The 16,832-nt window shown below is 42.4% G+C and overlaps 1 protein-coding gene across 1 annotated transcript in view; it reads right to left on the bottom strand.

The window, feature by feature from the left end:
• The window catches only part of LOC145403727 (uncharacterized), a 307,526-nt gene that overhangs the window by 253,936 nt on the left and 36,758 nt on the right, over positions 1-16,832 (bottom strand). Inside the window, exon 2 of the mRNA XM_080275407.1 lies at positions 15,701-15,850. Coding sequence (XP_080131533.1) covers positions 15,701-15,850 — 150 coding nt within the window. The remainder of the gene's footprint in view (positions 1-15,700; positions 15,851-16,832) is intronic.

The raw sequence follows: 16,832 nt of genomic DNA, 5'->3' as shown, positions 1-16,832 counted from the left end.
CACACACAAATCGCCTCCAAGTCACCCTGTCCCCCGCCATTTCACTGCCCTGCTCCCAACTCACACCCCCCTCTCTCATATACCTCTCCACCCCATCCCTCCATCTCATCCTTGGCCTCCCCCTCCCTCTTCCCCCCTCCACCTCACTCACATACACTCTCTTCGTCAGTCTTTCGCCCTCCATCCTCTCCACATGGCCAAACCACCTCAGTGTGTTCCTCATAACGCTTCCTATCACATCCACATCCACACCACAACGCTCCTTTATATCCTCATTCGTCAGCCTGTCTCTCCACGTGACTCCACAGGCTCCTCTTAAATAACTCATTTCCACTGCTCTCACTCTTGACTTGTGTCCTTCCAACAATGTCCAAGCTTCACTTCCGTACGTTAGAGTTGGTATCACAATACTGTCATGTAGTAACTTTTTCACTTCCATGCTCACTTCCCTGTTTCTTATCACTGCTTTCAAGGAACCAGCAACCTTTCTTCCCTGCTGTACCCTTTCAAGCACTTCACACTCCAAACCTCCATCCTTACTCATCACACTACCCAAATACTTAAACGTACTCACATTTTCCAATTCCTCACCATCTAACCTTGCTGTACATTCACTAACTTCACCTCTCTCAAAGACCATCACTTTACTCTTCCCTACATTCACCTTTAAGTTCCGTTTCTTACACACTCTCTCAAACTCATCCACCAAGCCTTGCAGCTCCCCTTCGTCTTCACTCAACAACACAGTATCATCTACAAACAACAGTACAGGGAGTTTCCAAACACTATCCTCTCTCACCAGGGCCACTCCAACATCCACTACCCTACCTTGTACCTCTTTTATTACCCCATCCATGTACAGATTGAACAACCATGGAGACATGACACATCCTTGTTTCAAACCAACTTTCAAAGAGAAAAATTCACTTAGTTCACCATCCACATGCACTGCAGCCTTCGCACCATCGTACATACTCTTCACAGCATTCAACAACTTCCCATCTACTCCATATATTCTTAACACTTTCCACAATCCTTGTCTATCCACCCTGTCATATGCTTTCTCCAAATCCATGAAAGCCGCATACAACTTCTTTCCCTTCTCTAGAAACTTTTCCACTAAAGATCTAAGAATGAATATCTGATCTACACAACCTCTTCCCTTCCTAAAGCCTCCCTGTTCTTCTCCAACTAATTTCTCTGTTCTTTCTCTAACTCTGTCTATAAGTATCCTACCATACACTTTTCCTATTATACTAAGAAGACAAATGCCCCTATGATTACCACACACTTCTTTTTCCCCTTTTCCTTTGTACAAGGGAATAATTATACCTGACTTCCAATCCTCCGGGACTCTACCTTCCTCCCAGGCCAATCTGCACATCTTCCGCATCCATTCTACTACTATCTCTCCCCCATGCTTCAGCATTTCACCACACACTCCATCAATTCCTGGGGCTTTCCCCGATTTAACTTTCTTCATTGCTTCCACAACTTCTATCCTACTGATTTCTTCCTGTCTTCTCACCTCCCTCCTTCTCCCAGCCATTCCCCAGCCACTTATACTTGCATTACTTCCATCCTCTATGTTCAACAATTCCTTAAAGTGTTCTCTCCATCTGCTCACTTTTTCTCCCTTCTCCACTAATAATCTACCATTTTTATCTTTCACTCCCCTGCTAACTTCACTTCCACCCTGTCTTACTCTTTTCACTTCTCTCCAGAACATTTTCTTACAGTCCCTCCACTTTGCACTCAAATTCCTTCCAAATTCCTCATCCACTCTCCTCTTACTCTCTCTTACTAATCTTTTCACCTCTCTCTTCCTTTCCACATACAACTCTCTCTTCCGCCTCTCAACTTCTTCCACGCCCCTATTTCTCACCCATTCATTGTATGCTGAGGTTTTAGAGGTGAGAATATACAATATTAAATATCTTGGGTGTAGCAGAGAGGAAAAGTTTGAATGTAATGGAGATGAGGTGTCTGAGGAGCATGTGTGGAGTGACGCGTATGGATCGAGTGCAAAATGATGAAGTGCGAAGGAGAACTGGAGTTGTTCGGGAGATGGCTGGTAGAGTTGAGCAGAGGGTGTTGCAATGGTCTGGGCATATGGAGAGAATGGATAATGAGCGACTGGTGAAAAAGATAACTAGATCTGATGTGAGAGGTGTAAGGCTGAGAGGAAGACCACGAATAGGATGGATGGACAGTGTGAAAAGAGCGCTGGATGCAAGAGGGATGTCTGTTGAGCAAGGAAGAGTGGCTGTGCATGACAGAAATAAATGGAGAGAAATTGTGAATGAATAAATGATGACGCAGCCCTGAGGGGATATTCTCCCGCATTTGGTCTGATCAGCTAGTCAGGTCAGCTGCGGGTAAGGAGATGGGTCTATTATGATGTGGCAGGGGTTAACCAGCTCTGCTGTCGAGCCCTGCTGCGGATGTCACTGATTGCACTGTGCAGTTGACCCCTGTGCAGTGTGGTGCTGTGAGCACCTGTCCCTTCTCCCCTTTGGGACTAAGATGCGAATGAATGGATGAGTAAATGGGGAGTGTGTCGTCCTGTCTCAGCTACCTCCCTTTCCTTGGGGGAAGCAGCCTAGGTATATACAGTAGATAAATAGATAGGGTACTTACAAATTCCTGGCTCCTGGACTGGTTACTTATGGACCCTAACCTACTTAACTCAGAAAATCACCTCCCTACTGGACATGCACAGCACATAAGATGCTATTCACACCAATAAGGGACATAGAAGAGTGAAATGAAGTTTGAAAGGTAAGTATGGAAAATACAGTACAGTATGAAATATTCTGGGTACTTACAACAAGTCCCTGGCCATCTCGATGAATAACCCGCCTCCTCTCAGACTCTGACAGTAAAAAGGAGTACCTGAAGCACCTGCAGTACACTGTACATGAAGCCTTGCACTGAACTTAGTCATTTGCACTCATAAATCCATTTTCTTAACACTACACACTCTAGTCTAATTCGTGCTCCATCGTACCTAAATGAAATAAGTGTTGCACTCTGCACTAAGTCTTTGCACTCATAAATCCATTTTCTTAACATTACACACTCTAGTCTAATTTGTGCTCCACTGAATGTCAATAAAATCAGTGTTGCACTCTGCATTTAAATCTTTGCACTCAGAATTCTAATTTCTTAACACTGCGCACTGTTTTTTTCACTGCACAACACAGTAAATTCTCGTGTGGTCTTGTGGTGAGGCCTTGCTCTTTATTCACTGTCAGAGTCTGAGAGTTGCTGATGCAGGTGGCCTAGGGGTGCATCACTGGAACATGAGAATGGACTAGTCACTGCAGATGACTCTGAAGAGAGGCGCAAACTTACATCCAGTGGCGACTCCATCGTGCCTGATGTGCTGGGCTGTGGCTCGGAGCACGAGGGCCTGTCTTGGGGAGGCAATGGTGTGGAGCCAGGGCTGGGCACAGCGGGGGTCACGGGTCTGAAAAAGCTGTTAATGGTTGACTGACGCAGGGAACGACGATTTTGGCGATTAATGATGCGCTGCCTGAAAGCACGCACTTCCTCCACAAGTCCCAAGGGCCCCATCTCCCTGTTACAGTCTGGGTGTTCCAGGTAGTCGAGAACGAACTCTACGTGTTCCTGGAGTGTGCTCAGCTTGGAGATGGCTGGAGTAGTGTCACGCTGAGAGGAGTCCGCATCATCGTTGCCGTCCTCGTCGGAATCTTCAAGTTGGGTACTGACACCTGCAACTGAAGATACGATCTCGATATCAGATATGGTCTGATACCCTGGATTGCCCTCGTCGTCATCCAACCACTCACGCACTTCGTCCACATCAATATTGTCGCCATGCGCATGCAGACGTGCATGGAAATCATCCATGTTAAAACTTAGGAAATCATGCTCCACATCCGTTCCGAGAAGCAGACTAGACCAACCACTTTCCAGAGTCTTGACAAGGACTTCCTTTCATGTACTGGCCCAGTTGTAGATTGCAGACTTGATGTTGTGGTGGCGAATGTTTTCCAAAGTCAGCTGGCCTCGCGTGTTCAGTCCCTCCCTGCGCTCATCCTCGTCCTCAAGAAAACCATCATCTCGTCCAAAAAATTCCTTCGGTACAGCCTCTTCATTTCCATGATCACTCCTTGGTCCATTGGTTGGATGAGAGCTGTCGTATTAGGTGGCATAAACATGTACCTAATGCACCCATTCTCAGCCACCAAGTCATTGTCGCATGGGTGGGCAGGTGCATTATCCAAGAGAAGGAGGGCCTTTACCTGGTCGTGTGGGATTCCCAGTGTCTTTGTCTGGTAATTGATGACCTCCTTGACGAAATGGTGGTGGAACCAGTCTTTGAAGATCTGGGCAGTGACCATGCCTTTACAGAATGGTACCAAACGACAGGAAGGACATCAATCACCCCACGAAGACACCAAGGCTGCTTTGCATGGCCAACAATAACAGGCTTGAGCTGGTGCATGCCGTTAGCACTGGCACAACACAAAGCAGATATCCGTTGCTTGCAGAGCTTGCGGCCAGGTACATGCTTCTCTGTCTCCTCGGCTAGAGTATTCGTTGGCAAAGAGCGATAGAATAAACCGGTTTCGTCAGAGTTGTAGACTTGACCGAGAGTGAGGCCATCCCTGTCAATCAAGCCCTTCACCTTGTGCCGAAACTCCTCTACTCCATCCTCACTGGCATCCAAAGTTTCGCCATAAGACTTACAGTTGGTATGGCCATGTCGTAACTTGAACGCGAAGACCCAACCCTCGGATGCCTTGAAGTCTCGGGCATCATGAAGCCTCGCGAACTTCTCAGCAGCAGCCTTCAGCTCCGTGCCACGCACCATCACACCAGCAGCATGTTGCTGTCGATAGCAAATCAACGTGGAGCAGTCGACTTCAGCATACCGGGAAGTAAACATCATCTTCCTCTCCACGTTGCGTCTGTTCTTCGACGACAAGTCAGCCGTGTACTGCATGAGTTTGTCAAGGGAACTCTTGATATCAAACAAAGTAGATCGGGCCAGGTTGAATTCACGGAGGATGCGTGAGGTTAACCATCCCACTTCCATCTTGTCCAATATCTCCCTCTTCTTCTTCAGTCAAAACCACTCTCTTCCTCTTCTCAGGTGGTGGGGCCATCATCACACACACTAATAAGAAGCAGGAGAGCAGCAGGAGAGCCTGCAGCAAGTAGCGCACCACCAAAAAAGTGAGCACGTGGGCGGCCATGATGACGAGCGTGCACACACAACAAGAGACAGGCAGTAAGTGGGGAGGATGCAGGGGCGCTCAAGCGGACAGCGGCGGAACTACGCACCAAAACACAGCTGGTCCGCGCCACATGCACCAAATTCAAATTACAGGGGGGAAAAAAGCCAGTTTTTTTTTCATTTGTTGCACTTTTGGGGCAATTTTGGGAATATTAAATCCCGGGACCAAAATGTCCGGTAAGTGGGGTGTCCAGAAAGTGGGCATCTGGATAGTACAGGGATTACTGTGTGTATATATATATATATATATATATATATATATATATATACAGGCAGTCCTCCACATTCGTGGGTGTTAGGGGACACAGACCCTCTCGAACATGGATTTTCCGCGAAAGTTTGGTGCCCCTTCCTTTAAATGCCTCTACAGCCACAAATCACCCTCTGTGAGCAAGTATGCATATACTGTACCTAATAGAGTGAAATTTCAAATTTCGATGGACATATGTACCTAAAAATCACCGTGAAATTCAAATCATCGAAATATAAACTGAACTTCTTATGGGAAAAATTAGGCCTCCAAACCTAACTACCTAAAATCATGAAAATTTGCCCACACCCATTGTAAACTTTATGAACTATAATTGTGGTTAAGTAACTGTAGTTCTGCACTGTATTGCCATACTGTCAGCAGGTGTATACTTGGTGTATTTCTGCCCTTTCCTGTATTGCCATTTCTCCTTTAGCTGCGAAGATTTAGAGGTGCCAGGCTGCTCTCATCCATTACCACTGCTACCCGAAGAACCAATCTTGCTTGCCATCTTGAAACAGGTAAGTTGTGATGAAAATACAAAGAAAATACATACAACTAAATTGCAGTGAAATGCATGTCCACATATGGAAGGTACAGGCAGAAAGTGCAGCACTTGGCTGTAGAGGGCTGGCTGCTGGCAGGACAGTTGCAAGATGGCCGCCAACAACAGAGCATCACCTTGCACATGGTTTGTTGTTGTTGGTGCCTACTCCCTTCAAGGAGCTCTTGTCCTTAAACAATATGACTATTTTTTTTATCAGTCTCTATTGTTCATTTCTATGTTGCGCCTTATATTCAGAATTACCGTACTTCTCTTCGTTTCAGTATTCTGCCTACTATTTGATAACACTTGTAATTCATTTTGTTTTATAATTTCTATTATTGATTCTCTTCCTTTAATTTCTCTTGTTATATATTCGAGTTATTAAAGTACTGATTAATTAATAATAAGCATAATTATAGAATGACGGGGAATTGTCCAGGGTGCGAACTGTCCTGACGGGAAATCGTCTATGTTTTGACGGGGAATTATCTGACTGGCGAACTGATTTGACGGTGAATCGTCTCAGAACTATATCATCGTATGATTCATATACTGTATTAATAAATGATGTTGATTCTCATTCTCTTCTTGACATGTCACATACGATATTAGGTTAAGCTCATACTTTTTCGTATAATTTTCCTTCACTTCTAGCATTTTGATTTGCATCAAAAACGTCAACATTTTACGAGTATACTCTCGACGGGCAACAGTTGCCAACTCAGACGTATCAAAACATGAAGGGTTGTCTCACATTACATAACACTCTAAATCACTTACCATACGAACTTAAACTACATAATTTAACAAGCAGTCATTTAAATAAAACATTATTGAAAAAAAGCACATTAAATTAATGCATAACTTACGAAATTACACTCACAAACAGCCGCCTAACTGGCAATTCTGACACGTACCGATACGGGAACGAAACGCCGAGAAAGTACGAGACTACCTAACTGGCGAATCTCCCTTCATAACCATATTATCATTGCTTGTTTTGGTTGGAGTCTGGCCCTGAGAGCATCGAAATACGCGACTTTGCATCGAAATGTAAGGTAGGCAGACCACTCCAAAATGCATCGACATTTGATATTCCACTGTAAACCATATCTGGGACCTGAAAGCAGCATAAAATATCACAAATAGCTGATGACTTGCCCACACGTGAATATACATCCAAACTTCTTACAATTTACCCATTAAATTCAGTCTTGGCTCGACAGAGGGGGCAAACCGCGAATCTGCGAGACCTGCTAAAGTTGATTCCATGAATGTGGACGGCCACCTTATATAAAACATCCAAAATCAATGCAATTAGTACAGAGAAAAACATTAAAAGCAAATAAACCATTAAAACAATTTTAAAAAACTGTTTTTTTTGGTTGATTTGGGGGGGGGGGGGAAAAGGGCATTTGGTAAAAAAAAAAAAAAAAAGTGTTATTTTCCACACTGCGAAGATATGTTGTTGTTGTTGTTGAATTACCCCAGTCCACCTACCCAAGCACAGCCATCAACTGCAGGCATGCAACCAGCCTTGCAGAGCCATCCCTTGCAGTGAACTGATGCTCCCCTGCAGCACAGAGTGTCTCTCTTTGGCAAGGTGCGGGGAAGAATGTGGAGGCTTCCTCCCTGGACAGACACCACATTTGCTTCTCTCCACACAGTTAACTAGGACATCATAGTAGGTTCCATTTCATCCCATTATTTGATTATATGGTTACCACTAATGCTGTAATGGCTTCCTGGGTTGCAGGAAACCATAAGGTTTGTCACTCAAGTATAGAACCACACGAAGTGGAAAGAAGAGTGATAAAAAGTGACAGGAAGGATGGGAGAAATAGGAAGAGAGGAGGGCAGGCACAAAATAAGAATGATAAAAGTGAAGGAAGAGGTAGGCAGAATACATCAAGTGTGCGGCTGGTGGTCAACACCACCTACGAATGATGTAGATAAGTAAGATATTGGTACGTAAGAGGAAAGAGTATGACATCACAGATTCTAGCAGACAGTACAGTAGAATCTCACCAATAACGTCTAACTGGCGCCAGAAAAGCGCTGTTATTAGGGAAAACATTATTTGTGTGACATTAAAATACATGTATAAAGGGTTTATTGGTGCTGCCACTCCAGGACTTTTATCCACTTTTCCCACCTGAAGCCCTTCTATCACTACTTTTTTTAAGCAGAACAAGATTAGTTATTATTTTGTGTGAAAGATATTGTGGCTGGCTTGGTGAAATTATGGAACCATAGTGTGGAATGGGGCGGCATCAGGTACAGTTTTTATTGTCGGGAAGGAAGAATTAGAGGTGTTTGGGAATGGATTTATTGTGATTCTGATAAGTGAAAAGGCGTATGGAACTGTGTGAAATATACGTCAAACATGCTGCAGGTGTTCGTGAAGGAGTGTGGTGTGTCCCAATACAATAGGGTTGCAGCGAGTGTTCACAGAGAAATATTTCATGCATTGACTGACTTAGCTAAAACAAAGCGCAAGTGTCAGAGACAAGAAATATGCCACAGCCACATATACATACGTATGTCGTGCAGCAAATGTTTGTGGCGAAATCTATTGTGTGCATCGCATGTGTTTTAGGCAAATGTATCGCAAGGAGAGAAGAAAATATGCCACAGCCACAAACACACACACACATGCACACACACTCACCCACACCCACACCCACCCAAACACACACCCTCACCCACACACGCACAAGCTCACCCACACATGCACACGCTCACACACTACATAACTCCTCATCTTCAAGCTACTGCCAGCATCTCAACACCTCTGGAGGAAGTGAGTTATCCATATTTTGTTGATCTGTATATTGACCTATTTCTATAGTTTAATATTTTTTCACAGATAAGAAATGTTTTTTACATACACACATACGAGATGGCAGAAAATTCAGCCTCAGTATAGAACCTAGCAAAAAGACTAGTGGTCATGTCGAGTTTCTGACAGCACTATAAAAAACCTTATGATATTTTATGTGTATACCGTATTTCATGGCATGTTAGACGCTGCAGTGTGAAAGACGCACCCTAATTCTGGAAGGTAAGCTCTGAGGAAAAAAGTATGGCTTGACTAAGACTACAGAAAGGTTGCTTGATATGAGTATTTTTCACTAAAATACACACTCACCTTTCAGAACCTCTGTTCAGTACTGTATATCTGTCTTTGGTTTCTTTATTTTTATGTAAAAGAAGGGTACAAGACATGAAAGCAAACAACCCCTTCCTTACGTAATGTTACTTCATTCCATGACACTATCTTAACACATTAGAGTCTCTCTTCAGTACTGTATATATATGTTTGGTGTGTTTATTTTTATGTAAAAGAAGGGTACAAGACAAGAAAACAAACAAACAACCCCTTCCTTATAAAATGTTATCCATACCACGACGCAATCTTAACACTACCGGTTTGTTTATGAAATATGAAGTGTCCGATTCCTTTAGTAAAGTAATTTGAGACGTGATGTTCATCTCTCTTAAAGTACACTACATACGTATCAGTATATAGAGATAAGTATTATTTTTCGTAAAGTGAACTTAAAAAAACAAAACTCAATAAAACCAGTTCTTTCATTCACTTAAGAAAATACAAAGGGCATTAAGTGAAGGAATACACTATATCTCCAAAACAAATGCTTGCATGTCTTCAAATGCCTGCATGTGTGGACTTTAGAATCAAACAACACAACCATGTTTTCAAAAATCAATTATAAGGAATGTTTACACATTTTTATTTACCCTAAAAGTACCAGAAGCCATCCTAACATGGGGTGATCGAATTTCCATATCGCTAGGTGCTAAACTGCTAAATTGCTAAAAAGCTAATAATGCTGTAATTTCGGGAAGTATTATTTAATGTTGCAACTTTTTCCCATTTTTCATTAACAGTAATATAAGACTGCTTCCTTCTATGATGCTCTTGTATCGAATGAAACAAAATATCAGTAAGAGATGCCAGCCTAACAAGAATTTTTGAATTTCCATATGAGACAGACGTCTGTTACAATGACTCAACAAAAGTCATGCTAGCCAACATCTCCAATATGATTCCCTTGGTAGTTAGTGACTGGATAGCAAGTGATCATTATTGCCCTTCTGAAGGTTAGCAAGGGGTTCAGAAGTGATCATGTTCTGAGAGTTGAGGGAACGCTAGGTGCTAAATTGCTAAACAGCTAATAAGCTGTAATTTCAGACAGTACTGTTTAATGTTGCAGTTGTTTTTCCCGTTTTTCAGTAATGGTAATATAAAACTGTTTCCTTCTGTTATATTCTTGTCTCTAATGAAACAAAATATCAATAAGAGAAGCCAGCCAAACAAGAGTTATTGAATTTCCATATGAGACGTCTGTTACAGTGACTCAAATGTCATGCTAGCCATCATCTCCAGTATGATTCTCTTACAAGCCACTGAATGGATGGCAAGCAAAGTGATTATGACTGCATTTCAGAAGATTAGCAGGGAGTTCACCAGTGATCATGTTAGCCTGCTAAAGGAGTGTGTATGCTAGATGCTAAATTGCTAAACTGCTATACCGCTAAACCCCTCAGACTGTCACATGGCCAGTTGTAAACAAACCCTAAATTTTTTCTTAAGCCTGGGTGTTTCTAATCATAAAATCTGAGTATATACACAAGTGAATGTAATTTTTTGCAATAAATCAAAGGTGTTTATACTAAAAAAAAAAAAAATCCTTGACTGCCAAACAGTGAGGTGATCCTTTGTATAAGTGATTCTTCTAAATGAAGCCAAGGTAGTCTTGCCTCCAAGGACGCATGGGGATATCTGAAGATGATTTTGAGACAAAAAAGTGCATCTTCCACCCCACGAAGTACGGTACTTTGAGTAAAAAAAGAAAATAATAAAACATAACGAGGGGAAATATGTAGCCATGGGTGAGGCAGAGAAAGAATGTTTTTTATCTCGCGTGCGGGTGAGGAAGAGTATTCTACGTTTGTTGCCCAATTACTCCAAAACTATTGGACGTATCAATTTCCCGTAAGAACCATGATAAAGAGCAGTAAATTCTACGTATGTTCAGTTGCAGAATATAAGCCTCTGGGAGCATTTTCTGTTGGAAAAGTTGGGGGAACAGACTGTTTCGGTAAAGTCGAAAGCGCTCGGAGGAGTAATCTCACTTTGTCGGTCAATTGCTCGAAAACTATTGGATGTATCGAATTCCTATAAGAACCATGATAAAGAACAGTAAATTCTACAGATGTACATGACATAACAATGTAATATCTATGATAAGAATTCGTTGTTACGTAGGCGGGAATATTGCGTATGCTGGGTGCACATCACGAAAGTGACGTACGGACGTGAGTTCCCAGTCGTTTTTGGCGATTTACTTAAGAACTATGAGGCATATCGAAACCAGAATTAGGTCATTAGAAAGCTGGAGAAATTCTGCACAATATTATGCAATAAAAACATAACATGTGCGATAAAATTTCAGTTTTAGAGGTCCTTGATTTTTTTCAAAAAATGGCTTTCAGTTTTTGGCTATTTTCTCGAAAACTACAAATCATATCAAGACCGGATTTCTCTCTTTAGAAAGCTGATGAAATTCTCTATCAAAACTTCTAATAACATTTTCCTGTATGATGGAAAACATTTGAATGGTGATGTTGGGAAGTGAACAAGACATAGCGAAATTTTATTCACGGCCGCCTAATGTTGTTTTATTCGTGTTTTCCTGTTTTTTTTTGTGGTGCTTATCAGCTAGAACAAACATCATCGAATAAGATGACAAAGGTTTCATGGCAGTATATTGACGTTTGGGTGGCGAAAATAAGGAGAGAATATGTGTTATTTACCACGCGCAGGCAGCCGGGCCGGGCAGCTTCACAGAAAAAATTGTGAGCCGGAAAACTTACTGAAACTTTTTGTGCGCGAGAGGGTTAATGTCCCAGAATACATAAGCAAAATGACAGACTAGGGGCCAAAGAGGTGACTTTTGAGGCAGCCGTCCCACCAATTAGAATTTTCCCCACAAGGCACATTATTTGTTCATCCATCCATCCATCATCCAATCCTGCATTGTCCCACCAAAGAGGTGATTTTTGAGGCAGCCACCCTACCAATTAGAATTTTCCCCACAAGGCACGTTATTTGTTCATCCATCCATCCATCATCCAATCCTGCACTGCCCCATGAGAAGTGTAGGAGCCCGGGACTAGGCAAGCTGGTCCTGACACTTAAGATGAGTGTGACCAGCCTCACTCATCCCTGAGTGGCATAAAGTGAGAAATAAACCCCGACTACCTCTTGAATATAAACCTGCGTTGGCTCAATCCGATTGGTATGCCTTAACACGTTACCTGTATTTCGGCAATATGAGTTCTCTCCCAGGACGCATTTCACTTCAGAACTCTCTCCCACCAGTCTGCATCATGCGATCACTGCGAGAGTATTTGTGTTGCTTTACTGAGTACCAATGAGGGATATGCCTTCATAAAAGAAGTGCATCACTGGTGGCCCAACACATGGTATCCTGACATTTTCTTCTCGTATTACATGATGCACCACCGGTGGATTACTGAGGTAGTGTACTACTTTGGCCCAGACAGTGCAGTCTACGCTCACCCTTGCCTGGCGCTTCCATTCTCTTTGGTTTGTTACGATCTCATTCTCTGTTGTGAAGTTCCAGGTGGCACTTGGCTATTTAAGTAGTTGAAGGAAATCCAAGCAAAAGTCCAACATTACCTTATTTTATTATTATCTTGTTTCTTGTTCATTTTTCCTCCTTCTAATCTCTTCACTGGCCTTCTGAAGTTTTTTTGCATCACTAAAGACAGTGTTTCTTGCAACCAAGCATAATGATAGCTGGGTACGTTGAATGCTGTAATAGTAATGTCAGATCCAGCTTGGGATAATTACAAGTACCAGAATTAATTATTCCATCCAATCATCATCCAATCCTATGCTGCCCCATGAGGAGTGAAGGATAATTAATCATTTATAATTATAAAAAAATTCTAATAACCAGAAACATCCAGCACTTATCTTCTTTTTTGTTTCCTAACAAAGTAAATGTAGAACTGTTCAAAACAAGAGTGGTTACTCCATTTTTTCTTCCAGTAAAAAATCACAAATATTTATCATTAGTAAATTTACTCTTTGTTTTTGTTATTTTTCCAGAAAAGTGTATTTGCAGCTCATGGCCCTAGTTCTTCAACACAGGGTTGTTTTTCAATGATTTTGTTTAATTAATAGTATTGTTTGACATCTAAATGAAATGTAATAGTCACTACTGGAAGTCTGATATATACTTTCTACTTAAATAGGCATTTCTCTAATCTTATATCATTATCCTATTCAACACGTCTTCTACTGCAGAAGCAGCAACAAAAAAATCTGCCCAGCCAATATTCGTGAGGGTGAAATACATGAAAAAGTGAAAACAAATTATTATTGTACCATCAGCGTACCAACGCCTTAGGAAAGAAGACATCAAAAGGTACACCAGTGGCTCAGCGTGCGGGTAACGTGTTAATTACTCACTAAACCATCAGGCACCATAATTTGGTTATATGGTTACCACCCACCACAGTAAATGGTTTCCTGGTGTACAGGAAACCATCTGGATTGCCACTCAGTGTAGAGTCACCCACAGACAGAAGGAAGAGAAAAGAATGGAGGAAAGAAAGACAAAGGAGGGACTGTAAAGTCACATGCAGGCAGAAGGAGGAGGAAAGAATGAAGGAAAGAAAGCCATAAGAGGAAGGAAGGAAGAGAGGAAAGGACAGACACCTAAAGCAGCACTACATCCAGTGAGTGGATGGTGAGCACCCCCACCTATCATAGTAATGTTATTTGTTATGCACAAAATATCTAGAGAATGAGGTCATCTACTGCCCAAATTTTCACATATTGAGCAAATGGAATGTGCAGGGAGCCAAAGAAAGTTTTTGGTAAGTGTGAAAGAAGGCAGTGTTGGCAGAGACAGACCTATGTAGTAAGGAAGAGGACAGCTGAACAATGTATTGGTGAAAAAGAAGGAAGAGGAAGAGGAGTTTCTGAAAGAGAATGAGGTGTATTAGGATATGGTAACCAGGTGGTTCTTTTGTCAAGGCCATCACCTGTGTAGGGGTCCCAAGGAGGGAGCAAGGCACTGGCGATGATGATGATGATGATAATCTTCCTACCCCTTTTATACACTAATGAAATTTAGAGGAAGCACAAAGAAACAGACTGTGAGCAAAACTAAATGAAGTAATGTATCAACAATGCTCTCAATTCCTTAAATCCTGGTGACAGCCTTTTCAGTTAATTCCTCCTATTATCAGTTTTACTGACCTTTGGAAAAGCCTCACATACTGAATAAGCTTATGAGGTCTGTCCATAAAGTATCCTACCTTAGGCTCTAAGAAAAAAAAATAGCTAACCTGTTGAGCTAGGCCACTAATCTTCCTCAAAGTAGGCTCCTTCTGACTTGTCACATGTAGCCCAGTGTTCTCTCCACAGCCTGAAAATTTTTTCAAAGTCGGTTTTCGGTACCTCCTTTCTTCATTGGATTTGTCATGATCTCCTTTTTTGTCTCAAATCAGGAACCCTTCAGCAGAGTTCTGAGCTTGGGGAATAACCAAAAGTCGCATGGAACCATGTCTGGTGAGCAGGGAGCCTGCCAGACCTGCAGGATGTTGTGCTTCACCAAAAATTCCTGAATCAATTGAGCACAATGGGCTGGGGTGTTGTCATGGTGCAGCTTCCAACTTGCCACTTTCCAAAGGTCTGGTCTCTTCTGCCGAAATCCGTCATAAAGATGATGGATAACATTAGGTGGTGATGTTTGTCAACAGTCTGACCTTCTGGTACACATCTGTGATGCACAACACCATGTTAGTAAAAAATGGTAGAAAAAAAACAACTCAACATGCAAGTGCATTTCACCCTGCTGTGGACCTGTCACTTCTTTTTGGCCAAGGCGACTCTGCATGCTTCTGCTGGGATGACTGTGCTTTGGTTTCTGGCTCATACCATTCACCCACGCCTCATCTTGAGTGATAAAAGTCTTCAGAAAGTCTGGATCACAATCTGCACACTCCAACACGTCTTGAGCAACGTTCATCCGAGAGATGAGGTCATGACAAATGCGACAAAGCACCTGCAGTAGATACTGAAAACCAACTCTGAAAAATGTTTCAGGCTGTGGAAAGAACGATTGGCTGTGTGTGTGTGTGTGTGTGTCAAGTCAGAAGGGGACTATTTTGAGGGGGATTAGTGTCCTAGCTCAACAGGTTATTTTGGGGGAAGCCTAGGGTCAGATACTTTCTGAACAGACCTCGTATCAAGACTATCTAACCTCTCCAGTCTGAAAAGTTTATATGGAAAAAAAAAAAAAAAAGAGGGGGGAGGAGGGGCAGGTGTAAACCTCATGAAACTGGGTGAGGTTCCCCCATTTTTTTTGGTGTATACTTGCTACTACCAGATGATTTTGTTGAACTTAAAGGAAGGTCTCTCATACTGAAATGGTTTATATGGGCTATATCTAACCCTTCTAGATTGAACTGCTTCTCCTAAGCTGAACAAAACCACCTGGAGACAGCATAAATAAGCTTAAAAATAAGTCACCATTTTCGATGGTTAATCCTCCACTATACCCCTCACCTGCTCGACGCTTCTGAGCCTCCATCCTCACTGCCTTTAAGGCCTCCAGAGCCGTTGATCCGTGGAGGGAAAGCACTCAAACCATTCTCTCCTCCGTCGTGGCATACCTTGACTGTTGTGATACCCTGATCCAGCTCAAACTCGTCATACCTTGAGAGAATACATGATGAAATTAATAAATCTCATACCCTCACCTCATGTATTATATCTCTACATTGCATTTCGTACATGATTCAGTTCAAATTCATCATGCCCTGAAAGAACAAACTGTTAAAGTAATACATCAACAGCAACATGTGTTTGGAGTGTAATGTTGTACAACAGCAAGACCTGGTCAGCTAAGGAAAAGGATACTTGTATGCTTAAATATAAAGAAATAATAATGATTGGATGGATGTGTATTGTGGCCTTGAATCAGAGGTCTGTGGGGGTTTAGACTGCACATGAAGATTTGAGAGGAGGATGGGACTTGAATGTATTAATGTTGTGCTGAAGGGAGGTTGACTAAGATGGTTCAGGCATTGTGAATGAAGATGACAACTGAGTGTGGAAAGTGAAACGTGTAAGCATCGAGTTGAAGGTAGGGTTGCGAGAGGCAGACCAAAGCAGATCCTTGTGATGAGGTCATATTGTGACCTCAAGGATAAGGAACTGAACAGGAAGGCTGCCAGAGACTGAGTAGCATGGAGAGCTCATGCATAAATCTGGAGGAGAAGGAGGAGGAGGAGGAGGACAAGGAGGAGGAGGAGGAGGACAAGGAGGAGGAGGAGGACAAAGAGGAGGAGGATTTCTGTCTTTTCAGTAAAAGAAACAGCTACCAAGCCATCAGAGCAGAAAAGAGGATTCAACCAGGACCTGGCACCATTTAAAGTTAGTTACACTTGTTGTGGGACTTTATTGTCTTACTTCTATTACTTATATTCACTGTCCAATGGCTTCAGAAAAAATGTATAGGAAAGAAAAGGGGTCTGTAACTGATCTTTGTTGATCTGGAGAAAGCCTTTGACAAAGTCCCCAGGTAGGTGATGAAGTGGGGCTACGAGAAATCTTGGGATTCAGGAGTGGTTGGTTTGAGTGGTTCTGGGTATGTACTGGTATGTGGGTGCAAGCAACCAGATGAGAGTGAAGGGAG

This window comes from Coenobita brevimanus, chromosome 61 (genome assembly GCF_032717465.1).
Source record: "Coenobita brevimanus isolate Jiangsu-jjx chromosome 61, ASM3271746v2, whole genome shotgun sequence".
NCBI lineage: Eukaryota > Metazoa > Arthropoda > Malacostraca > Decapoda > Coenobitidae > Coenobita > Coenobita brevimanus.
Note: the sequence above shows the minus strand (reverse complement) of the source record. Positions and strands in the feature narration are given on the sequence as shown.